Genomic DNA, 25619 nt, shown 5'->3' with positions numbered 1-25619 from the left:
ATCTTGGTCGTTTTCTATAAAAATACAAAATAATTATAAATTTATATTTGTAAAAAAATATTTATAAATGTATAATTATAAAAATATATTTATACAAGTATATTTATAAAAATAAATAAAAAAACTTTATGGAGAGAAATTTTACCAACAATCTCATCTTCCGACACGTCGAGCCATGCTTGTAACAACGCAAGTTCTTCCCTAGGTGTCCACTTTTCGATAGTCTTAGGAGCACATGTTTCGCTCTTACCCTTCTTACGGTTCCTTCTCGATCCTCCACCCTTTAAGAAAGTGGGTTGGGTTTCGGGTACGGATTCGGTTTTGGGTGTGTTTTGGGTTTGGGGTGTGTTTTGGGGAAAATGGCGGTTGGGAATAGTATCCGTAAAAGCCGGGAATCAGTGGCGTGGTCGGATGAAAGGAAGTTGGGGTGCTAGGTGGCATCGGATAATACCCAAGCTCACCCGTTCACGAGTCTCTTCGGTTACGGTCTTCATGCTCGTTGTTGGGATTGTTTGGTACACTTTGCCAAAACGGATGGTTAGGATCCCACGTGTTTTGGTTGTTGGGAAACATTGTGTGATTATGAAAAATTGTAAAGATCTTAGATAAAGAGTAGAGGAAGAAGAGATGAAAAATATAGAAAAGGGGTAAGGTATTTATGAGTAAAATATATAAAGTTAAAACTTATTTTTTTTTAAATATGACCGTTGTTCAACGGTTAAATGTTGACCAAATGCCTTGATCCACAAAAATGTCTGTTAGCGTGCTGGCGAGGCGGGGGTAGCGCCACCTTTTAACGCGCAGTGGCTGATTGATGGTGTCCCGGGCAGGGGCGGATCCAGTCCACATTTGTGGTTCCTAGGAACCCAGTGCGTTTGGAAAAAATTAGTGAGAACTTTGTAGAATTTAGAAAAAATAGTGAAAATTAAAGAGAATTTACTAAAAGAAACCCATTAGAATAAAATCCTACGTCTGTCACTGATCCCAGGGGCTAAAGTTGTTGACGTGGCGGGTGGCGCTAACCTACACCCTTTGTCCTTAAAGACACAAAAGAAACGTGATTATTTGTTGATAATATACACCCGCGTCGCACTGGATCTTTTCTCTGGTCTCAAAAAGTATCTAGAAAAAGGTTTGTCCCGAGATCACTGCAAAGGTGTGGCGAACGTTCAACATGTTCAGTTCGGAAGCAGGTAAAATTCTACAACATCGAAGCCCTAATTTCTTCCAATTTCAACATATTATGAATCACCGAGTTCATTTTGTTCGTGTTTACGATGAAATTTGATGAACAGTGATCGAGTTTCTGAGTAGTGTGCCGTTGCTTCAGAGGCTTCCGAGTTCGTCTCTTCGGAGAATCGCACAAGTTGTTACTGTTAAACATTACGGTAATACGATCTATTTAGTTAATGCGTCTTGTTTGTGAATTTGATTGTTTGAGTTTCAGCGATTTTACTTGAAAAATTGTATTAAAATATAAAATAGTGGCAATATGCTGATTATATAACTTATATTTTGACTGATTCTTAATAGTTTTAGTTAATTTGATGTTATGATGATCAGTGATTTACTAGACAAACAGTTTTTGAAACTTGGACGTTATGGTTAGATTCTAGAAGTTAGTTCTGTTTTGACTATTTTGACTAACATTGTTTTTGGTGGATTTGATGCTTTGGTGATGCAGGATTTGGTAGAGAATTCACATTATAGATTTGTACATTGTGGTGATAAGTTAGTATGGTTTTGACTGAATATATATTTGATTGATATAGTGAAACTTGTAAGTTGTAACCAAATAGGTTGCTGCCGCTGGATAGGTGGTTTACTACAGTGAACAGAAATTTAATTACACATTAGAAATTTAAAAGCAGAATAATATTAAAAAAAACACGGTTGATAGGCAAGTTCTAGGTTTTGTACGGTAGCCTTGTGGACCGTCGCATTTGCACATGATACTAGCTTGAATGCATACAAAATGTTAATATTCAGGATTATGTTTTCAATAATGTAATAAATTTAGCCATGTTAGTTTTAGATGTGTCTATCTGTATATAAATAAAAACTTCTTACATTTTTATAATTTTTCTTCTTTTAAGATCCCCAAGAGTATGTTGTTCGAGAGGGGGAGGCTGCGAATGGACTGTACTTCATATGGGAAGGCGAGGTAACTTTTCCGTTGTGTAACATGTGATTTGTTATTCTAGAATTGACAATGTAGATGCATATTTGATTTTGGATTGAAATGGTACAATTAACAATATTTCGCAGGCGGAGGTCTCTGGCTATATTCATGCAGATGAACATAATCGGCCAGAGTTCCAACTTAAGCGTTATGACTACTTTGGCAACGGTGAAAGCCTCATATTTCATGATCATATTATTGCTTATAATAATTTAATGTTTCTTTTTCCTCATTCAAAATCATGGTAAACATCAGTAGTTTGTTTCCTTAATGCTTTCAAATATAAATCTTCCATGATAATTCATCAAATTATTCATAGAATATATATATATATTTTTATGCATTCAGGCGTGGCAGTGTCTGTGCAGCAAGCCGATGTCATTGCCCTCACTAAGGTGCTTGCATACTTTTGTTTTTCATTTCTGTATGCTTTCTCAGTTTGGTTGTTTTCTCCTTTAACTTGTCTAGTTTTCCCTAACTGAGAGTCCTAAATAGAGGTCGCTTTTTTGACCCGGTTACTTTTTAATGGGCTGATTTGGGTATGCTACTATGTTTATCTTTAACGGGTATAAAAAAGTTGGTTAAAAGGAAACGGGTCAAAATTTTCCCACGGTGTATTTTATATGCGTGAAGTAAAACCTTCTACAAAATTTATATAAAAAGTTAGACAACAATGAAATAATATGATTTATTTTTGTAATCTTATTTGAAACTAACATTCATAAACATGTCTCTAACTGGCATTTGAACGGATTCCTTGCTCAAGGCTTATGCTATTTCATATATTGTGCAGCTGACCTGCTTACTGCTTCCGCATGAGCATTGCAGTTTGTTGCAGTCAAAGTCAATCTGGAGTGCAGAACAAACTGCTGAAACATGCTCATTTGTCGAGAGCATATTGCATCTTGAGCCTATAGAAGTATGTAAAGCTAAATGTGGAATATTATTTAATGTTTTATGATTTTAGCATCACTATCAGCATGTGCCATCAATAGTCTATCTCTATTATACGTTCATAAAACAAAAATAACTTATATTTATCGTGGTTTCCATGAAGGTCGACATATTTAAAGGGATCACATTGCCTGGTACTCCACATTATGGGAAAGTGTTTGGAGGACAGTTCATTGGACAGGTATTATTGATAGTTTATCATTGGTTTACAAGATCATATGCATATGCACCTTACTTTCATTCATTTATGATTAGTTTATTAACATATATGAGTTGATTATGCATTGTTCTTGTATATTCTTATTATACACACAGGTATATTATGTTATACACACTTCTTATCATATGTATATTGACTCAAAGTATAATTGGTTGAATGTTTAGTCGAACTCAATATGAAAATATCTGAGCTCAATATGAAAAAAAAAAGTATTAGAATCTGAGTCAACGGGCTGTGGGTATATCAACTACTATCAAACTTGAAAACCAGCATTCAGATTTTCTAATAACTATTTGTAGGCCTATTCTCGATAGGTCTTATAACGTGCTTGCTTATTATCACCAATGTTATGTTCACAGTTATTTTGGTAGAAGATATTAAATATTTTAGAGTTAACTGCCATTTTCGTCCCTGTGGTTTGGTCACTTTGGCCATTCCAGTCCATTTTTCAAAAATGCGCCATTTTCCTCCCCGACGTTCTGGAAAGGTGCCATTTCAGTCCAAAAATCATAACCCAGTTAAGTCAGTTAGTAAATAAGGACTGATTGTGTAAATTTGTAACATAAAGGACTGATTGTGTAAATTTGTAACACCACCACCACTAGCCCTGCCACCACCACCACTCCGCTGCCACCACCACCACCGCCACCACCGCCACCACAGCCACACCGCCACCACAGCCACCATCATCAACAGTTCTTCGAACCACCATTCCATACATAACCCGACCTGCTACCACGTCTTACCACCGGAGATACACCAATCCATCCATCCATCATTGTTCATCAACAGTCACCGTTCATCATCGTCATCATCTCCGTCAACGATCACAACGATCACCAAGCACATCACCACCGCTGTGTTCGGAGTTCTCGAGACCACCGTGCCCGATAACCACCTGAACTTAACCTGAACCTCACTCCGGTCATCGTTCACCACCATTGTTCAGACCTGGTCAGTGTGTTGTGCAGCGACTTTGCTGATTCCAGCGTGTTTGTTCTTGGTGTGTTTCAGATCTGACGAGTTTATTGTGATATTTTCTGTTTTGATTGTGTGTTTCGATATATTGGGGTTGTCAATGGAACAGTAGCATGGATGGTGTTGCTTGTTTTAGTCATTCTTGTGGTGGCGTATGAAGATGGTTGTCGGAGTGAGGTACTACGGTGTCTAATGGTGGTTCGCGTGATAGTTGCAGGTGACGAAGATGGTTGATGTAGTCGCCGGCGATGGTGATGATGCAGTCGCCGGTAACGATGAAGTAGCAGCAGGTTTACTCGATACAGATCAGACGAAGATCAATCATGAAAATCTGATAAAAGCAAACCGATGCATCAGACTTGATTCCATCACTCGGCTCGAGATAATTGCTCGCCGGTGATTATCGTTCAACTCGTTTGGATTGGTTGTCTGGTTAGATCGATGAGGTGATTAGATGGTGATGATATGGTAGACGCAGGTCATCGGAGAAGAAAGGTTGTTGGCCGGAAGTGGAGAAGAGTGGCGGCAGATGGTTGTTTACAATGGCTGCCATGGTTGTTTGTGGTGGCGGTGGTGGCGGTGGTGGCGGTGGTGGTGGTGGTGGCAGCGGAGTGGTGGTGGTGGCAGGGCTAGTGGTGGTGGTGTTACAAATTTACACAATCAGTCCTTATTTACTAACTGACTTAACTGGGTTATGATTTTTGGACTGAAATGGCACCTTTCCAGAACGTCGGGGAGGAAAATGGCGCATTTTTGAAAAATGGACTGAAATGGCCAAAGTGACCAAACCACAGGGACGAAAATGGCAGTTAACTCAATATTTTAAGTGTTACTTACATGTACTGAAGGTTCTAAGTTGAAAATACACAGGCACTAGCTGCAGCTTCTAAAACTGTTGATTCACTCAAGATTGTTCATAGCTTGCATGTTTACTTCCTTTTGGGTGGGGATCTTGAAAGTAAGTCATGTTCGTCATCTAGTTATTTGTTCAAAATTTCATTCCCCATTGTAATGAATTTTAATGTGCACAAGTATATAACGGTGCGTCAACCCATTACAATGGCGTGTACAACTTTATAACTTTGGCTCAATGTTGTAATGTGTCCTTTACGACAATGTGTCCAACTTAGTAGAGTTTTATAATGACTAATGAGTCTCCATACACAGTTATATGATGGTACGTCAAACCAGTTACAACTGTGCTTCATGGTAACCAATTAAGGATGAGATTATCGTTAAACAAACGCAATAACATTAATAAACCTAAAAACCTACGAACGCTGTTCCAACCGAAAAGATTTTTGATTATGTTACAAGATGAATAGGAAAAATGTTTTCTAAGTGATGCATGTTAGACATGTTTGATTCATTTGTAGGTGATTTGATTTGATACATACATGCTTGCAGTTCCGATTATATATTATGTTCATCGTGTACGCGATGGCAATAGTTTTGCTACCCGAAGGATAGATGCAATACAAAAGGGAAATGTTGTATTCACAATGATTGCCTCATTTCAGGTATCTTATTACTCTTCCTCTGAATACAGCCAAAGTTTGAAACATCTATGATGATTCTTTTTTTTTTCTTCCAATTATTGCATAATCAAGTATGGATTGATATTTTACAGAAGGAAGAAGTAGGGTTCGATCACCAGTTACCATCAATGCCAGCTGTCCCTGATCCAGAATTGGTATCACAGTTACATTGTTACAAACGTGTTGACCGGTTCTAGTTAAAATTGCTATTTTCTTTAACACTGATGTTTGCAGCTTTTATCAATGGAAGATTTGCGGGATAGGCGCCTTACTGATCCTCGTCTTCCCAGGTTCATTCCAATTCTTTGTACAAGTGTGTTAAAGATTTCGACAGAAACAATATTATTTCACTAATGGTATAACCATTTAAATAGAAGGATTTAGGATGTTTTACGAATTAAGTACACTATGGCCGACTTTTGACCCGTTTCCTTTTAACCACATATATTGTTATTTTACCCATTTGATCTGCTAGCGATAAGACGTAATCCGAATCTACTCATTCATAAATCTATGACGATTGCCACATCTATTATTGCGAATAGCTCCAATACCGCTTATAAGGTTTGTAACAACTACATTTATTGTTACAGATCTTACCGAAACAAGGTTGCCACAACAAAGTTTACTCCGTGGCCTATTGATATAAGGTTCTGCGAGCCTAATAATTCAACCAATTACGACAAACGTCCCGCAAGGTCAACCATTTAAACGGATGCATAAATAAGCTTTACTTACTCGTACTTCTCTTTAGTTGTTATTTATTTTTTAATTTTGTCATCGCAGTTTGAGTTACTGGCTTAAAGCAAAAGGAAAACTCTCAGACGATGAGGCTTTGCATAGGTGAGTATTCACTCTCAAATCTTTACATTAAAATCTTTCTTTATGTCCAATGTAATTCGCAGAGACAGATTATTTATTTTATTTTATTTGTGAAGTATCAAGAGATGATTTTGTTATGCAGATGCGTTGTAGCATACACTTCAGATCTCATATTTTTAAATGTCAGTTTGTATCCTCACCGTGCAAAGGGTGTAAAGCCGACTTATATTAGCTTGGATCACTCGTAAGCATTCTGCAACTTTAACCATTGAAACTGACTGTTATACATATTTCTAAGTGTAGCAATAGTGTTGAATCCGTTTTGATAAAACTTCTTTTCTAAGGACGTGGTTTCACCGGCCTATTAGAGCTGACGAGTGGTTGTTGTTTGTGGTAAATTTTATAAAGAACTCTTGTATTTTATTTCCATATTCACTTTTTGATATAGAACATCGACTCATTGTTTTACAGATATCGAGTCCTACTGCATACAACGCCCGTGGATTTGTTAGCGGCCAAATTTTCAACAGAAAAGGAAAGGTATGTAATATGTTACTATCATCTTAAGACAGTTCTACATGAGTCCATCTTAATATCAATATATCATATGTTTGATGGACCTCAAAAATCAAACTGTAATCTTTTTGTACCCAAATAACCCAATTTATATTGATTTGCATTCAGCTTGTAGCATCTGTAACTCAGGAGGGCTTAATAAGGAAAGCTAGAACACCCTCCTCACCAGCTGTATCAAAGTTGTAAAGTTACACCACCAGACTACACTTTTACAAATAACAAATGTGTCTTTATTGGTATTTAAAGCTCATTGATATGATAATTTGTAGTTAAAATACTTGTAGCACAATTTGTTACATAGTGAACCATCTATAGATGTATCTTTTTTTCATGGGGTAAATGGCATAGTGCTAAATCGTCTGCTTGATCGGTTATATGATTTTAGTGGCATTGCCCCTATGAGAGCTTAACCCAAATTGGTTAAAACAAGCTAGTGGAAAAATGGACGGGCGGGTTGTGCAATGGGTCGAAACGGGTTCGGGTCAAAACAGGTTGGGTCAGAGCGAGTTCACTCACTATATTTGTTTTTATTGAGGCTAGTTGTGACGGCGGCGATTGGGTATCTACGGTGGTGGTGGTGTTGGTGATTGGTGGTAATGATGGTGTTCATCAGTTCATGTATCTAGCTATCATCGTGATTTCTATTTTGGATACTGGGTCACTAATAAGCCCAATACGATATTTGTTCACAGCCAAGCATGTTTCCATATTTATTTAGGGCCCGTTTCACCTAGATATTGTGGATTTGTAGGGAATTGGATATAGTACCAGGGGCTTGTCCTATTATACTTATAATTTTTTTCATTAAATCCATAAATTTACCAGGGTACCAAGTAGGGGTGCCGGGTGCATAAAAAGACCCTACCCGGAACTGGACCCTACTCGTCGTGTATAGATAGGGTATGCATTTTGATCTCAATACCTGGAACCGAAACCAGAACTGATCATACCTGATTAATACCTGACACCAGACAAGAACCGGAACCAATTATATTGGTCTATACCCGATACATGATTCTAATATCTTTCTTTTAAATTTATGATAATGCGTTTATTTTAATTTTCTTACATTATACAATGCATATTTAATAATAAATAAATAAAATACGAGAAAATGTGTAATAAAAACGCAATAGAAAAATACGAAAATATAGAAAAAACTCGGAAATAGGGTATAAAAACCCCGAAATTGGGTATTTTAATATCCGGTTTCTTAAGAACCGGAAGTGAACCCTTCCCGGAATGGAGCTCATAGGGTATGGTTTTTTGTTTAAATAACCGGCACCAGAACCGAACCGGTTATAACAATAACCGGTTCCAACCCTAAAAACGAGAAAACGAAACCGGTTCCATAACTGAAACCGGTTATTAAAAATACCCGGTTTATGCACCTCTAGTACCAAGTACCTACCATATCATCTCATTCTCTATGTATTAATTTGTAACATAAATAGTAACATATTTTGTCTTTTTGTCCTTTTATACTTATTGTGTTACACCCTAACACGTTTAACCTTAAAAACGACGCAGCGGAAAAAGAGCCTTAAAATTTCTTTCCTTATTAACGACATTACTTACATGAAGGTTCAAATTTTCAAAATGTCAAACGTTCTATAAAAAGAATTTACAGCATTCGTACTTAAATTAAGACTTCTAGGTGTTACATACTTCAACTATGTGACCGATCTTTCCGTACAATCCTTGCTCTTGACTCGATCTACGTCCGCTTTACTTCATTAGTAGTAGAAGAAATCCGTGTAGCACCTGTGGGCATCACATACAACTTAGCCATTAGTCAATGACAACATCATATGACATTAATCTCATAAAAATAAAAATTGAATAACGTTCGATAATATAAACTTTGGTTCATTCAACTATCCTTTCGAATTCTCTTGTTGTTAATTCACGAGATGTACTCATTCTAAATAATTCAAGTAACGTTTTATATACTGCTACATATCGATTCACGCATACAATAACCTAACCTCATACACTACATACATACATAATAAACGTTAATACAATACATACTACATATACATTAACAGCATACATACATACCTACATACATACATACACACCATACATCAACTACATACATACATACATACATACATACATACATACATACAACATACATACATACATACATACATACATACATACATACATACATACATACAACTACATACTACATAACATACATACATACATACATACATACATACATACATACATACTACATACATACATACATACATACATACATACATACATACATACATACATACATACATACATACATACATACATACATACATACATACATACATACATACATACATACATACATACATACATACATACATACATACATACATACATACATACATACATACATACATACATACATACATACATACATACATACATACATACATACATACATACATACATACATACATACATACATACATACATACATACATACATACATACATACATACATACATACATACATACATACATACATACATACATACATACCTACCTACTCACATACATATATTCCTAGACGTGTTTGCCTATGGATTCCCTTTACTAATCATGTAGGTAAATCCGCTCTTATACTTACATATACCTCTATACTTATTTCATTCCAATTTATGCTTGCGTACATGCTCATCGTATCTCATAAACACTCTACAATGAGTTTAGAATACATTTTGGGACTCCCTATAGGTTACGGGACTGATTCGGATGACTTCTGCACATTTGGTTGAACTTGCAGCTGAGGCATGGCCGTGCGTCCCAACTGCACGACCGTGCGGTACCTACAACGTCGAGAGTGCTGGCAATGCAAAAGCCAGTGCATTGATTTACTCGTAAACGCACGACCGTGCGGCCCAAGTGCACGACCGTGCAATACCTCGCGTCGGGTCACTTCGCGTAGACAGTGCATTAGGGCGTTGGGCAAAAACTGAAAATGCACGGGGCGTCGGCGACGGCCCCTACGGGCGTCGGAGACGGCCTCTCAAAAGTCAGTTTCCCTGCAGACTTGTTCCGTCGTTCGTACGCACTAAAACGCGCATAACTTTCAAACTGTTTACCCGTTTAACTTCCCGTTTCTTCCTACATGCTTGTAAATTGGCCCTCTAACCCATGGACTCAAGATCCCACATCCGGATTAAGGGAATTCTTAACTTACGCGCTTTCGGCTTATTACCCTTTTACCAAAATTTTCACCCATTCATGCATTTATCAACATAACTCGTTTGTTTTACCATAATTTCTTGTGAACCTATATATATCAATGACGTCTATCATAAAAGATAAAATTCTCAATTATCTTGCATCCTCTTAACCCATTTTCGCTCAAAAGCTTATTTTGACCCGTTTAAGGTATTTGCGCATTTTAAGGTTCTTGACTTACGAAAATCACACTTTTTGCTTTCCTACTTTTCTAAACATTCGCTTAATCAAATAGCTTGTTTCTAATCAACTTTTAAGACCGTTTGCCCGATTTACCCATCAAGGGCGTTTTTGTCAACTTTGTTCCATTCTTTACTACAAAAGATTTTCTTAAATATTTGACTAATCCCACGACTTAACTATAATCCCAATCGCACATACTTGGCTCGGATCAAAGCTATGACCCCTTTTAAAACTTCGTGCATTAGATGACTAGTTAATAGCAATATAATCTCTTTTCGCTATCCATCCTGAGAATGCATAATACTTGACAAAACAATTCATTAGTCAACATCTCCAAATGGTAATATCCTCACCATTTGACCCGTTAAGTCTAAATGTCCATTTTACCCTTTTTAAACATCAACCTTAATTTCTTATCCTACCCGCATATTCCGACTCGTATCAAATACTTGTCGGAACATCATAATTCACATATTTACTTACCATGTTCGTAATCAATACAACGAATAGATATTCTACAAAAAGGGGTGTAAGCTTACTTACCTCTCATCCAAATATGCTTCCCGTGCGCATAAGTCCCGTTTGACCCGCTTCTTTTCCGAGCTTCCATGTCGCTTATGAAGCATCAACTATCATATACCATTCTCAAGATAGTTAGCTCATTCATCATTCATCACAACCTTTTCATCACACGGATCTTATATCGAGATTATCATTCGAACTTAAAACATGCTAACCTATCAAATCCTAGCCGAAATCCTTTAAACATTTACACACGTATGTGATTTCAAACATCATTGACAATAACATATCATCGTTTTCATCATATTATATGAAACCCACTTCATAACTACATTGTTAATCACTTACTAGTGATCTAAGCTCAATTATCACTAATTTCATCATACCCTTGGTGTATGTACTACCTTCTAAACATAAAGTACAACTAATTCATGCACAATCTCCAAATCTCATACATAACTCATCAAATTCCTCCTTCTAATCAACATGCATCATTTATACATAAACATTAAACATACTAGTATCTCATTCCTTTCAATTCCTCTACCATACATATCATAATTCATCAATATCAAGCAAGAATTTGACATGGGTGTTCATTCAAGTTGTTATCATCACCATAACCAAATGGGTTTCACATATAAACATCAAATTAACCCAAACTATGCATAATCCATGTTCCAAATGATGATTCTAACACATACTCATATTCAATTTCATACAAATTCACGATTCACAACATAACCCAGTTCGAGCATAATCACCAATCTAACTTTTAAGACATACCTCATGATCCATTTGTGAAGGTGATCATTAATCCATGTTCCTTCTTGAATTTGAGCTACAATTAACCCCTCAATTTGGTGATCTTCATGATTAGTGTTTATGAACTTTCAAGGAGCTCCTGGCTCCTTCTCGAACACACATGCGTGTGTGTGTGTTTATTTTTCATATATTAATTCAACTTTCATATTAACCCACTTTTAGTCCCTTGTGTTAGCCACTAAAGCATAAATGGGTACAACTTTAGTCATTTAGTACTTCTAACCACACACACTTAACTAGGTTAAATAACCTAGTTATTTATTTCATGCTAAGTCATTTAGGAACACATGGCAATTATAAACATTCGGGTTTTGGGGTGTTACATATTGTAACATATATGAAGAATAGTAATTCTTTTCTTTTTATACTTATATTTTTTTAATTAAACCCATAAATTTAATGGGTACCGACCTCTCATCTCATCTATACTATATAATAAAAGAAACCAATAAAGGGACACATGTCATTCATTGAAGCAATCAATTAAAATATAATTATAAAATTAAATTTAATATAAATTTAAACAATTCGTATAGGAGATAATCTAATATTTTAAAATATTTATCAGATTTAATAATAATAATAATAATAATAATTTCTCTAAATGAGTGGGTAATATTATAAAATAATTTAGTAAAATTAAATATGTTATTTTGGAGATTAAAACAGAGCTATAGACAGAAAAAAATTTAGTAAAATTAAAGATGTATGTTGGAGATTAAAACGGAGCTATAGACAGAAAAAAGATGATAAGTTGTTATGGAAATATCATTAAGAATATAGAGATTAGAAATAACTTAGATAAAATTAATTAATGTTAACGAGTCAAAAAAATCATAGGAGGCAAATCATGTGAAAAATGATTACGTACACCAAGAAAAGTAGCCACCAGATATTTTTTTTATTAAATTTATTTAACCTGTGTAATAAATAAACGTGGTTTTTTAAAGATATAAATTTTTATTTTTTACCATACAAAATTACATATATGCAACTCGTGTAATACACGGGGTTTTTAAAAATATAACTTTTTTATTATGTAGTATATAAAATTAGATTTATTCAATCCATATAATACATAGAGTTTATAAAGATATAACTTTTTATTGTTCGATAAATAAAATTACATGTGCTCAACCCGTATAACACATGAGATTCTTAAAAATGTAACTTTTTTTCATTATCTAACTACTATAATAAAAGAAACCAACTTTTGGACACGTTTTATTCATTGAAGGTATCATCAAATTTATATTTATCTAAATAAATAAATAATAAATTAATATTAAATCTTATCATACTTTAATAAAATATTATCCTCAAATCTAAATTGTTAATTTAATATATTTTTAAAACAAATACCTCTCTTATCTACTTACCTTATATTAAATATATAAATAATAAATTAATATTAAATGTTATTCTAATTATTTAAAAACGTAACTTTTTTTATTATTTGGTATACAAAATTATGTTTATTCAACTGGAGTAAAACGCGAGGTTTTTAAGGATATAATTTTTATTATTTGGTAGATTTTTCAACCCGACCATACACGAGTTTTTTTAAAGATACGACGTTTTTAGTATTTAATATACAAAATTACATTTATTTAGGATATAATTTTTTTATTATTTGGTAGATTTTTCAATCCGACTATACACTGGTTTTTTAAAGATAAGTTGTTATGGAAATATCATTAAGAATATAGAGATTAGAAATAACTTAGATAAAATTAATTAATGTTAACGAGTCAAAAAAATCATAGGAGGCAAATCATGTGAAAAATGATTACGTACACCAAGAAAAGTAGCCACCAGATATTTTTTTTATTAAATTTATTTAACCTGTGTAATAAATAAACGTGGTTTTTTAAAGATATAAATTTTTATTTTTTACCATACAAAATTACATATATGCAACTCGTGTAATACACGGGGTTTTTAAAAATATAACTTTTTTATTATGTAGTATATAAAATTAGATTTATTCAATCCATATAATACATAGAGTTTATAAAGATATAACTTTTTATTGTTCGATAAATAAAATTACATGTGCTCAACCCGTATAACACATGAGATTCTTAAAAATGTAACTTTTTTTCATTATCTAACTACTATAATAAAAGAAACCAACTTTTGGACACGTTTTATTCATTGAAGGTATCATCAAATTTATATTTATCTAAATAAATAAATAATAAATTAATATTAAATCTTATCATACTTTAATAAAATATTATCCTCAAATCTAAATTGTTAATTTAATATATTTTTAAAACAAATACCTCTCTTATCTACTTACCTTATATTAAATATATAAATAATAAATTAATATTAAATGTTATTCTAATTATTTAAAAACGTAACTTTTTTTATTATTTGGTATACAAAATTATGTTTATTCAACTGGAGTAAAACGCGAGGTTTTTAAGGATATAATTTTTATTATTTGGTAGATTTTTCAACCCGACCATACACGAGTTTTTTTAAAGATACGACGTTTTTAGTATTTAATATACAAAATTACATTTATTTAGGATATAATTTTTTTATTATTTGGTAGATTTTTCAATCCGACTATACACTGGTTTTTTAAAGATAAGTTGTTATGGAAATATCATTAAGAATATAGAGATTAGAAATAACTTAGATAAAATTAATTAATGTTAACGAGTCAAAAAAATCATAGGAGGCAAATCATGTGAAAAATGATTACGTACACCAAGAAAAGTAGCCACCAGATATTTTTTTTATTAAATTTATTTAACCTGTGTAATAAATAAACGTGGTTTTTTAAAGATATAAATTTTTATTTTTTACCATACAAAATTACATATATGCAACTCGTGTAATACACGGGGTTTTTAAAAATATAACTTTTTTATTATGTAGTATATAAAATTAGATTTATTCAATCCATATAATACATAGAGTTTATAAAGATATAACTTTTTATTGTTCGATAAATAAAATTACATGTGCTCAACCCGTATAACACATGAGATTCTTAAAAATGTAACTTTTTTTCATTATCTAACTACTATAATAAAAGAAACCAACTTTTGGACACGTTTTATTCATTGAAGGTATCATCAAATTTATATTTATCTAAATAAATAAATAATAAATTAATATTAAATCTTATCATACTTTAATAAAATATTATCCTCAAATCTAAATTGTTAATTTAATATATTTTTAAAACAAATACCTCTCTTATCTACTTACCTTATATTAAATATATAAATAATAAATTAATATTAAATGTTATTCTAATTATTTAAAAACGTAACTTTTTTTATTATTTGGTATACAAAATTATGTTTATTCAACTGGAGTAAAACGCGAGGTTTTTAAGGATATAATTTTTATTATTTGGTAGATTTTTCAACCCGACCATACACGAGTTTTTTTAAAGATACGACGTTTTTAGTATTTAACATACAAAATTACATTTATTTAGGATATAATTTTTTTATTATTTGGTAGATTTTTCAATCCGACTATACACTGGTTTTTTAAAGATACGACGTTTTTAGTATTTAACATACAAAAATACATTTATTTAATCTGTGTAATACACATGGTTTTTAAAGATATAACTCTTTTTTATATCTATTCAACACGTGTAATATACGAGGTTTTTAAGGATGTAATTTTTTATTATTAGGTAGATTTATTCAACCCGATTATACACGGGTATTTTTTTAAAGATACGACGTTTTTAGTATTTAGTATACAAAATTACATTTCTTTAATTTATGTAATACACATGGTTTTTAAAGATATAACTTTTTTTATTATTTGATATATAAAATTATATTTATTTAACCCGTACAATATACAAGGTTCATAAAGATATAAATTTTTATTATTTAATATATAAAATTACATTTATTCAATCCGTGTAATACACGGGGTTCTAACCTAGTTCTCTATATATTAATTTGAAACATATTAAGGAATACTAACATGTTCTTTGTCCTCTGCGGTTATTATTATTATTTTTCCATTAGTGAACTTTAGGTTTTTTTTTTCTTTCTTATAACAAAACTTTAGTTTTTTAAGATTTTATAACAAAGGTTAAATGATTTTAGTTTTTTTTATTAGTTTTTGTTTTATGCATTTTCCTTGATTTGTTCGCCGTTCAGTTGCTACTTAATACGGTGTTTGTTGGCCACATTTGGTCTCTCAGTTTTTTGTCGGTTGGTACTTAGCACGGTGTTTGGTAGTCACATTTGGTTCCATGGTTTTTTTACCCCATCGACTTATCAATACATGTCGGTATAAATTCAACGTCGTCTATTTTTTTACGTCATGTGAGTCACTTAATGTTAAAATTTATATTTTTGTTTTACTCTATTTCCTAGTTTTGGTCGTCGTTCGGTTGCTACTTAGCAGATTTTACGACCCCGTCCCTGCAACGCAAGGGTTTCAGACTAGTTTACCTTAAAAAACCATTTTGGTTGGGTTTAGCTTTCCATACTTGTCCGGGCCAGTCTCATATAGCCCTAAAAATCAACCAAATCAATACGATAATGAGTACCTTTTTTTCATTAACAATCGTTATATAAGTTTATGCGAAATAATCGTATAGCTTTTTACATAAAAGGACAACAAAAAATTACAACCGAGGATTATACATCCAAGAAGTCGTTGTGGGCCGAGCTAGTGTGGGCCATGGAGTGTCCTATTTTTGAGTAGTGTAGATTTTACCGAAAAACTTCAAAATTTTATATGTAAAGAGTCAAAATTTCGAGTTAATAGCCAAAATGGTCCATGAGGTTTGCTCACTTTTGTCACTTTAGTCCAAAATCCAAATTTTTTAAATTTGGGTCCCCGAGGTTTGCATTTTGTTGCCATTTTAGTCCAAATTTTAAAAAAGTCAAATTTTTTTCAAATTTTGTACTGAAGTTTGTCTTTATCCTCATTTCTCATAAGGGCAGAATTATCATTATACATTATTATAAACTAATTTATATTAAGAAAATAAAAAAAACCCTCTTTAAATTACCCTAATCAATCGATCCAAACACTCACTTCCCCATCATCATCTTCTTCTTCTTCTTCCTGGGATTACCCTAGGATTCAACAAACTTTTGTGACAGGTGCCCTAGTGTCCAAATGTCAACAATTACAAGATTCACATCTTAAACCAGATCATTACCAAGCTCATAATAGAAATCACCAATCCCCAACAGCTCAGCCCAAAAACCCTTATTCGACGCTAGTGGATCCACACCTACTTTAGCACACATCTCATGAAACTGTGATCTAAAAACAAGATTCTTCTTGATATCATTCTGCAGTAACTAGTATCAACAATCAGAAGAAGAAAAAAACACAATCTCTCTTAACTATTCTATCATTACAAAGAAACAATCTCCCACTCAAGCAATAATAACCTAATTATTATTAACCTATTGAAGCAGCAAATCTGAAGAAAATTATAGTAGAACAAGTAAGTACCTTGTGTTTGCGAGCAAAGTCTTCTAACTGAGAACGAAAAGTGGAGAGTTGTTCTTTCATAAGATCGGTTCGTAATTTGGCGACATTCTCTCCCAATAGTATGTATTGATCCTGATGTATTGATAGATACATGAGAGAGAGTTATATAATGAATGATACATGTAAAAAGGGGGGATTGATGCTAACCCTAGCAGCGGCGGCAGTTTGTAAACCGCCCATTCCTGGTCGTCGTCTCATCTCCGATCAACGTTCGACGATGATTTAAATTCAAGCAGATTTCTGTCTGTTGACAGAAGAAGAATTCAGGATTGCAATTTCTATAAATGAGTTAATAGCCAAAATGGATACAGGATAATTTAAAGAGGGTTTTTTTTATTTTCTTAATATAAATTAGTTTATAATAATGTATAATGACAATTCTGCTCTTATGAGAAATGAGGATAAAGACAAACTTCAGTAAAAAATTTGACAAAACTTGACTTTTTTGAAATTTGGACTAAAATGGCAATAAAATGCAAACCTCAGGGACCCAGATTTAAAAAATTTGAATTTTGGACTAAAGTGGCAAAAGTGAGCAAACCTCAGGGACCATTTTGGCTATTAACTCCAAAATTTCATATGGAGTGTCCTGTTTGTTTACCTCTTAATGAGCCTCTTAATGGTTCAGATCTATTACTGGTTCAACATTTAATGGTTCAGAGTTTGTTTCGCGAGCAAATGTCTGAATGGTTTAGACATTTGCCTCTGAATGGTTAAGTATTATACTGAGTCTGAATGGTTAAGATCTCTAATCTAAATTGGTCAGACATTTGACTCTGAACAGTTAAACATTATACTGGCTCTTAATGGTTCAGACCTTACTGGTTCTAACACTTAATATTTCAGACCTTTTGCCTGAAGAAGTTGCCAAACAGCCTACGAGTATGCGGAGACTTGATGCCGTGAATGACATTCATGGTGGTCGGTGGTTGTGTAAATATATATTGTATATACATATTGTTTTGAACGAATGGATGCTCATTTTACATCTGCTTCTTCGCATTGGACTTATCTCCTTTCTTTCACACATTTCGATGCTACAAGAACCTTAATAAACAGTTATCATCGCACAAGTTGTTACTTCAACATGTTCACCCCTGAAACAGGCATGTAATTAATTAATAATAATTTCTTACAGAGAGTTTCAATGTAGTCTGAATTTACAAATTACAAATTCATTTGTCTTTCTTTTTTTCATATGATCAGCAGTCATCATTGAGTTTTTTGGTTGTGTGCCTTTACTTCAGCGACTCCCAACCTCATCTATCCGAAAAATCGCACAACTTGTTACCTTTAAACACTACGGTAGGTAAATACATTAATTAATTTCATTGTATATGCATTTCAACACTTTTTTCATACGTTAAGTTCTAGTTGTAATGTTCTTTTTTTCCAGTTAAAGGTCATTTTCGTCCATCTGGTTTGTTCAATTATGTCAGTGCAAGACCAAATTTCAAATTTGTACCATTTTAGTCCCTGACATTCTTGAAACATGTTACTTTCGTCTAAAAAACTAAGGTTGAATCGAATAACGGGACAAACCACATGGACGAAAATGGAAGTTAACTCATGTTTTTTTTTGACGGAATTGGTATGTTTCAAGAATGTCAGGACGAAAATGGTACAAATTTGAAATTTGACATGAAGTAACATAATTGGACAAACCACTGGGACGGAAATGACAGTTAACTCTTTTTTTTTTCTAGATCCTCAGGAGTATGTTGTTCGCGATGGAGAGGTTGGGAATGGAGTATACTTCATATGGGACGGCGAGGTAACTTTTTAACATGTGATTTGATGTTTTATAATTTAGATGAGTGTTTGATTTTGGATATAGTGATATGATTAACTAAATCTTGCAGGCGGAGGTCTCTAGCTATTTTTATGCGGACGAGGTTAATCGTTCGGAGTACCAACTTAAGCGTTATGACTACTTTGGCAACGGTGAAAAGCCTGATGTTTCATCATCATATATTTTGTTATAAGAGTAAAGTACACGGATAATCCCTGTGGTTGACTAAAATTTTGGATTTGGTCCCTAGCTTTTAAAAAGTAGACTGACAAACCCTGTTGTTTGCGCTTTGTAGCACATTTAGTCCCCGCCAACGAATCTATAGGTTTTAGCATGTCCAAGTTAGGGAAGAAATGCGTTACAAAGTGCCAACCACGGGGACCATCCATGTACTGTTGGAAAAAGTTGGGGACTAAATGTGTTACAAAGTGCAAATCACAGGGACCATCTGTATACTTTTGAAATGTTAAGGACCAAATCTAAAGTTTTGGTAAACCACAGGGACCATCCATGTACTTTACTCTTGTTATAAATTGTTTAATGTATTTTTTATCTCATTCTAAATCATTGTAAGTATGACTAGTTTGATATCTCATATGGCCGTTGTTGCAGGGTCCGCACAACAAGCAGACATCATTGCACTAACTAAGGTCCTTACACAAATTTTTTTTGATAATTTTAATATGATTCGCCGTTCTAATACTCATTATGTTGCGACAGCTGACCTGCTTACTGCTGCCACATGAGCATTGCAGTTTGCTGCAGTCAAAATCTATTTGGAACACAGAACAAACACGTACACTTGTCGAAAGGATATTGCATCTTGACTCTATAGACGTATGTAAGCAAGATTTCACAATTTTTATGGTTTTAGCAGGCTAGGGACTGTGTCATATGTAATATGTTATCGTCATATCGGAATCAGCATGCTCCTTGATATATATTTATAGATAAAATTAAATCATGTTTGTTTTGGTTTACGTAAAGGTAAATATATTTAAAGGGATCACATTGCCGGATACTCCACATTATGGGAAAGTGTTTGGAGGACAGTTCATTGGACAGGCACGAGTAAACTTCTTCATTACTTAAACAATATATTTAAAGAACTTTTATACATTTTTTTTAAATAGTTGACTGTATGCAGGCATTAGCTGCAGCATCAAAAACTGTCGATTCGTTTAAGATTGTTCATAGTTTACATGCTTACTTTCTTCTTGTTGGGGATCTTGAAAGTAAGTCATGTTATACACATTACGTGTGGATTATGAGCAACACATTTATCTTTCAATTTATATATTCTTGTAGTTCCAATTATATATCATGTTCATCGGGTGCGTGATGGCAATACTTTTGCCACACGACGGATAGATGCAATTCAGAAGAGAAATGTGGTTTTCACAATGACCGCATCATTTCAGGTACTTTATGACTATTCATCTGTTCATAACCAAAGTTGAATACTTTATTTTTCAATTTTGTTTGTTATTGAACTTTACAATCATACTGTTGATATTTACAGAAAGAAGAAGTAGGGTTTGATCACCAGTTACCGTCAATGCCAGCTGCCCCTGATCCAGAATCGGTACCAAAACTACATTGCTACAAGCTTGTGAAATAGTCCTAGTAAGCGGAGGAGGGGTGGTCACTAGTGATAGAATTCTATCACTCCCAATATCCAGTCAACTCATGCCATGTCATCACCCAATATTCTATCACTAGTGATAGAAATGTAGTGGAGGTGGTCACCAGTGATAGAATTCTATCACTCCCAAATTTTTTTAATTTTTATTTTAAAATTAGAAATTAACAATAAAACACTAAATTACAAATTTCATTAAAATTAAAAAATAAATTACAATGCAAAATAAAAAACAACTAAACATTGGAAAAAAAAAACTTAAATTAAACGGGTGGCATCTCCCGAACCTCTTTTTTTCGAACCCCTACCTCTCTTGCTTGAACCTTCCATGTTTGTTGTAAAATTATTTTAGATTGAGTTGGAGAGTTTGTTGTTTTTTTTGTATTGAGTGTGAGAATGGTTGGAGAGCTTGTTGATTTTTTGTATTGAGTAGGTTGGTTTTTATAAAAAAAAGGGTTAAAAAACAAACCCAAACGGTCAAAAATCAACCCCCAACGGTCCCTTTCCAACGTTAACTTTTTGAAAATCACGCGTGATATTTAGTACGCGTTGAAAAAATAACGCGTTATAGCTCAAGGGGCAGCGGTGTTCGTGATTTTATAACTCGTGGCCGGGCGTCCATCACGGACCGCCCCGCCTGGCCTAAATACTTTTACATTTTATAATTGTTATATAATTTTAAATTATAGTATGCTCTTCTGAATAACACGATTAGGAGGTTTTGTGCATTGAAAACACACTTGAGTGACTTTCAATCCATTTGACCCGTTTCCTTCTATATCTATTATTATTTTTAATCCCCATTTGACGCATTATAGATAATTAGCCGAACGGACCCATTCACAGTTGAATAGATCGATATTGATACCTTTGCTATTCTCATGATCTCATCAATTCTGATGTTTGCAGCTTTCATCAATGGAAGAGTTGCAGGAGGCCCATCTTACTAATCCTCGCCTTCCTAGGTAAATTATATATATATATTTGTAACGTTATATTATAGATCATATGTTTTGTAACAGCTGTATTTTTGTTACAGGACGTACCGTGACAAAGTTGCCACAACAAAAGTTATTCATTGGCCTGTTGAGATAAGGCTTTGTGAGCATAATAATTCAACCAACTACGATAAACGTCCCGCAAGGTCAACCATTGTACATGGAAGCATAAATAAACTTTCCTTACTGCATCCACTTCAACACTTGTATGATTTTATTTAATATTTTTTTTATTTTGTATCTACAGTTTGAGGTACTGGTTTAGATCGAATGGAAAACTCTCCTGTGATGAGAATTTGCACAGGTGAGTTTAAATTATATTTAATACATTTAGTATTTATAAAACTGAAATTTAATTCCATTTTATTGAAAAGTTAAGATTAATATCTTAATACTGTAAATTTATGATAATGCGCTAATTTTATAGCTTTTATGGAAATGATTTGTTCTGCAGATGTGTTGCAGCATACACTTCAGATCACATAACTCTAAATGTGAGCCTGAATCCTCATCGCCGTAAGGGCTTGAAGACTTCTTCTGCTAGCTTGTGTCACTCGTAAGTATATAGATTTACATAATTAATTAATATTTTAGATGTTATTGAAAATTTATATTATCACAATAATCGTCTAACCTTTTGAGTAAGAAAATTTAAAAGGTTATACAATTAGTAGTACTGATCTCGTCTTAATAATCTTCTTCTTTTAAGGATGTGGTTTCACCGGCCTATTAAAGCTGACGAGTGGCTGTTGTTTTCGGTAAGTACTTGGGTTCATTGGTTTTCTTAATGTACGGCAGGCCTCTACATAACATTTGCTATTTGATGTATAAATTATTACTCAATTGATTTACAGGTATGGAGTCCTACTGCATACAATGCCCGTGGATTAGTTATCGGTCACATGTTTAACAGAAAAGGAGAGGTATGTCACTCACTATCCATACATACATTTATCTGGAAAAACCTATAAAAGTCATTGATTTTAATGTTGCAAAACTTGTCGTTTTGACCTCAAAACTCGGAGATCAATATTTTGAGTTTGGGATGATAACCTTATCTATTTTTTGTATCCAGCTTGTTGCATCTATAACTCAACAGGGGTTAATAAGGAAAGCAGGAACATCACCCTCTTCATCAAAGCTGTAAAGATACATTTTGAGGTTCTAAATGATGCAGAATAGAAGTATGTTTGCTTAGTTTTTGTATATGTTTAGTAAAATAAGGTGTGGAAAGAAGCAAAAAAGGAAAACAAATATAAAACCAGAAGCTCAAAAATGCACCAGCCGGGAATCGAACCCGGGTCTGTACCGTGGCAGGGTACTATTCTACCACTAGACCACTGGTGCTGTTTGCTTTATTTCTTATAATATATTTTATCTATGCACATAATGATAATCTTTAGAGGTATAACTGTGAATTTGTGATGACTAAAAACTTGGAGATTGAACTCAAGAATGAACTAAACATTTTAAATCGTAATACTTGGTAGCTTTTTCTAAAATAACCTGGTATCTTTTTCTAAAATTTTATTATTTAAACTTTAAGAATAAAACAAGGGATCAAATTTATTATACATTTCATGTCAAATTGTGATTATCTATATGTAATTTTCTCTTTACTTTAGATTTTAAATCTTGATTAATAAAAACGGAGTTTCCATCTTTATTTATGTCCCAATGGTGGACTCAAATGTTTTAACGATCGTATTTTTTACTCTTTTTAGGTTAGAATGTGTGTAGTGTTAGACACCCCACAACTTTAGAATATCATATTCCTTAAATACACCAAGGAGAAACCTTATTAGTTAATAAGAATAATACGGCCCATCAACAATTACCAACTAATATATTATAAGGTTTTATTATTATTTTGATCCATATAATATAAAAAATGATGGCTACATGATTAAATACATAATTTATATATTTAATCTCACAATAGATGCATGTTATATATCTGTATGTGCATTTGAAGTGATTAGCAATAAAACTTAACTACTTACGTGGATGTATAAGCTTCTTGTAAGTTAGTATTTCATTGTCGGATACGTAAAATAAACAAAAAAACATTTTCAACTTCACAATGCTTTTACTCATGTGAATGCATCTACTTCTTGAGTTGACCTAAATTGTCAAATAGTTTATTTTTTATTTCTATCAAATTGGTGATTTTGTTGCTCAAATGGGTGGTTTTGATAAATGGATTGGTTCGTGTTGGATTTATGCATATTGATTAAGTTTAAGTGATTACATGACCTAGAGGATGTTGACGAACTTGAGTAAACTGAACTGCAGGGGCGGAGGTAGTGTACAAGCAGGGGGAGCACGGGCTATCCCTCAACTCCGTCTACGTAGTATAAAATTTTTATTTTTTTCGGTTTTATACAAATGATACCCTTTGTCTAAAAAAATTAGGATACCCTTAAATATTTGAGCTAGATTGTCACTACTGAACTGTATTGGTCATGTCATGAATTATTTGATCATATGTGATCAACTAAAGATTGGCAAGGCAAAGCACATATAGATCCATTTGTGCTCGCTATGTTAATTTTAGCCAAGATGCGTATATGATGAAACAATGGTTAATCGGGCAGGGTTAATACACTGGTCTCATCAAGAAGGGTTAATCCCTTCCTCTCGAGGATCGCTGGCTGGATCGCCTGCCGGTTGATCTCCTGCACAAGGAAACAAACCGTGACTCGTAACAAGGAGGATGGGGTGGGGAGGTGCTCCTTGTTACCACTCTCTGGCGTGAGAATCAGTAGTCTGCTTGGGAAGCAAAGTATGATAGTAGTAGTAGTGAGAGAGTTGTGAAGAGATACCTCAAACCTGGTTTGGGGTTGGTATTTATATTTATAGCCGAGGAGTGAAGGAGGAGGTGGATGGATAGACTGACAGCATGCTGCACCTTTGCAGGTGTGTCAGGCATGTCGGTTGTGGAGGTGACGCCACGTCAGTCTGTCGCTTACATAGACCTGACAGGTAGCTGCCATTGGTGCTACTTGCTCTATGGTGTCAGTCCCACTTCCTGAGTGTACAGGATGCGGTGCGGGCCGCATCGCTGTTTGCGGTAACTGTAGACGTTCCGGCTTCTCACTCTTTGATCAAGAAATACGCGAGATGCGGTGCCAAGCCGCATCGTCGTCCGTGGTGACTGTTGCTGTTATCCAGTTCCCTTGTATTGATAGAAGTGTTCACTGGATGCGGTGCTAGGCCGCATCGCTGTGGACGCTTTCGTTTTCATACACCAGATGCGGTGCCATGCCGCATCACTATACCGTTCTCATATTCCAGGTAAGTCCTCCTCCATCCTTGGGCAGATTGGTTTCAACCACTGTGTCGGTGCGTTCCCGCACGGACACAGGTAGGTTGTTAGCTAGTGGGGGTTTTGATAAGGGTAATGGTTACTCGCGGTCGATGCTGACGCGAGATCTGGGACCATACCCCTTCAAGTTCCCCCAGTCTAGTGTTGCTGCCATATGCAAGTTGCATGTGGGAGGAGTACTGGACTATGGTGTCCAGAAGGTAGTTTGGAGTCTGGAGAAGATCCTAGACCATGTAGATGGTCTTTGCTCTTTGTAAATCAAACTGGAGGTCTGGAAAGGTCATGTGATGCCT

At 34.0% G+C, this 25619-nt stretch overlaps 3 protein-coding genes across 4 annotated transcripts; 2 read left to right on the top strand and 1 right to left on the bottom strand.

Annotated features, from left to right (window-relative positions):
* The first annotated feature begins 1070 nt into the window (after nucleotides 1-1070).
* LOC110934080 (acyl-CoA thioesterase 2) lies at nucleotides 1071-7610 on the top strand. 2 transcript variants are annotated; one of them, XM_035988721.1, is made up of 17 exons: nucleotides 1071-1193; nucleotides 1296-1388; nucleotides 2097-2164; nucleotides 2269-2350; nucleotides 2531-2577; nucleotides 2976-3101; nucleotides 3240-3317; nucleotides 5205-5292; nucleotides 5742-5854; nucleotides 5965-6027; nucleotides 6107-6162; nucleotides 6466-6570; nucleotides 6659-6715; nucleotides 6837-6938; nucleotides 7039-7087; nucleotides 7166-7234; nucleotides 7379-7610. In XM_035988721.1, exons 1-17 carry the CDS (start codon nucleotides 1175-1177, stop codon nucleotides 7454-7456), a joined length of 1293 nt encoding a protein of 430 aa, XP_035844614.1. In that variant the 5' UTR covers nucleotides 1071-1174; the 3' UTR covers nucleotides 7457-7610. The 2 variants fall into 2 exon arrangements, with proteins under 2 accessions (XP_035844614.1, XP_022032965.2); XM_022177273.2 differs by lacking the exon at nucleotides 7039-7087.
* A 9469-nt stretch (nucleotides 7611-17079) lies between these two features.
* LOC110937665 (vacuolar protein sorting-associated protein 22 homolog 1-like) lies at nucleotides 17080-17813 on the bottom strand. Its single transcript, XM_022180112.2, has 3 exons — nucleotides 17714-17813; nucleotides 17528-17638; nucleotides 17080-17361 (listed from the first exon to the last, which is right to left on the bottom strand). The coding sequence occupies exons 1-3, from the start codon at nucleotides 17762-17764 to the stop codon at nucleotides 17209-17211; spliced, it is 315 nt and encodes a 104-aa protein (XP_022035804.1). The 5' UTR covers nucleotides 17765-17813; the 3' UTR covers nucleotides 17080-17208.
* A 955-nt stretch (nucleotides 17814-18768) lies between these two features.
* On the top strand, nucleotides 18769-23229 carry LOC110937664 (acyl-CoA thioesterase 2; the record flags this gene model as incomplete). Its single annotated transcript, XM_022180111.2, has 16 exons — nucleotides 18769-18871; nucleotides 19273-19340; nucleotides 19429-19510; nucleotides 19971-20008; nucleotides 20079-20195; nucleotides 20346-20423; nucleotides 20506-20593; nucleotides 20667-20779; nucleotides 20881-20943; nucleotides 21910-21965; nucleotides 22040-22144; nucleotides 22246-22302; nucleotides 22453-22554; nucleotides 22708-22756; nucleotides 22853-22921; nucleotides 23074-23229. Coding segments are annotated over 16 exons (1260 nt in total), but the record flags the coding sequence as incomplete, so codon positions are not given.
* Between the last annotated feature and the right edge of the window lie 2390 nt (nucleotides 23230-25619).

Source organism: Helianthus annuus, chromosome 4 (assembly GCF_002127325.2).
Source record: "Helianthus annuus cultivar XRQ/B chromosome 4, HanXRQr2.0-SUNRISE, whole genome shotgun sequence".
NCBI classification, from domain to species: Eukaryota; Viridiplantae; Streptophyta; class Magnoliopsida; order Asterales; family Asteraceae; genus Helianthus; species Helianthus annuus.
The sequence above is the reverse complement of the archived record's forward strand: the minus strand, read 5'-3'. Positions and strand labels throughout refer to the sequence as shown.

Excerpts from the sequence above, each read along its gene's own strand:
- LOC110934080 (XM_035988721.1), top strand. Across the intron at positions 6,163-6,465 it reads ACTGATCCTCGTCTTCCCAG|ATCTTACCGAAACAAGGTTG; the intron begins GTTCATTCCAAT and ends TTATTGTTACAG. Across the intron at positions 7,235-7,378 it reads TTTTCAACAGAAAAGGAAAG|CTTGTAGCATCTGTAACTCA; the intron begins GTATGTAATATG and ends ATTTGCATTCAG.
- LOC110937665 (XM_022180112.2), bottom strand. The coding sequence starts at position 17,764 with ATGAGACGACGACCAGGAATGGGCGGTTTACAAACTGCCGCCGCTGCT. Across the intron at positions 17,639-17,713 it reads AAACTGCCGCCGCTGCTAGG|GATCAATACATACTATTGGG; the intron begins GTTAGCATCAAT and ends TCAATACATCAG. Across the intron at positions 17,362-17,527 it reads ACTTTGCTCGCAAACACAAG|AATGATATCAAGAAGAATCT; the intron begins GTACTTACTTGT and ends TAGTTACTGCAG.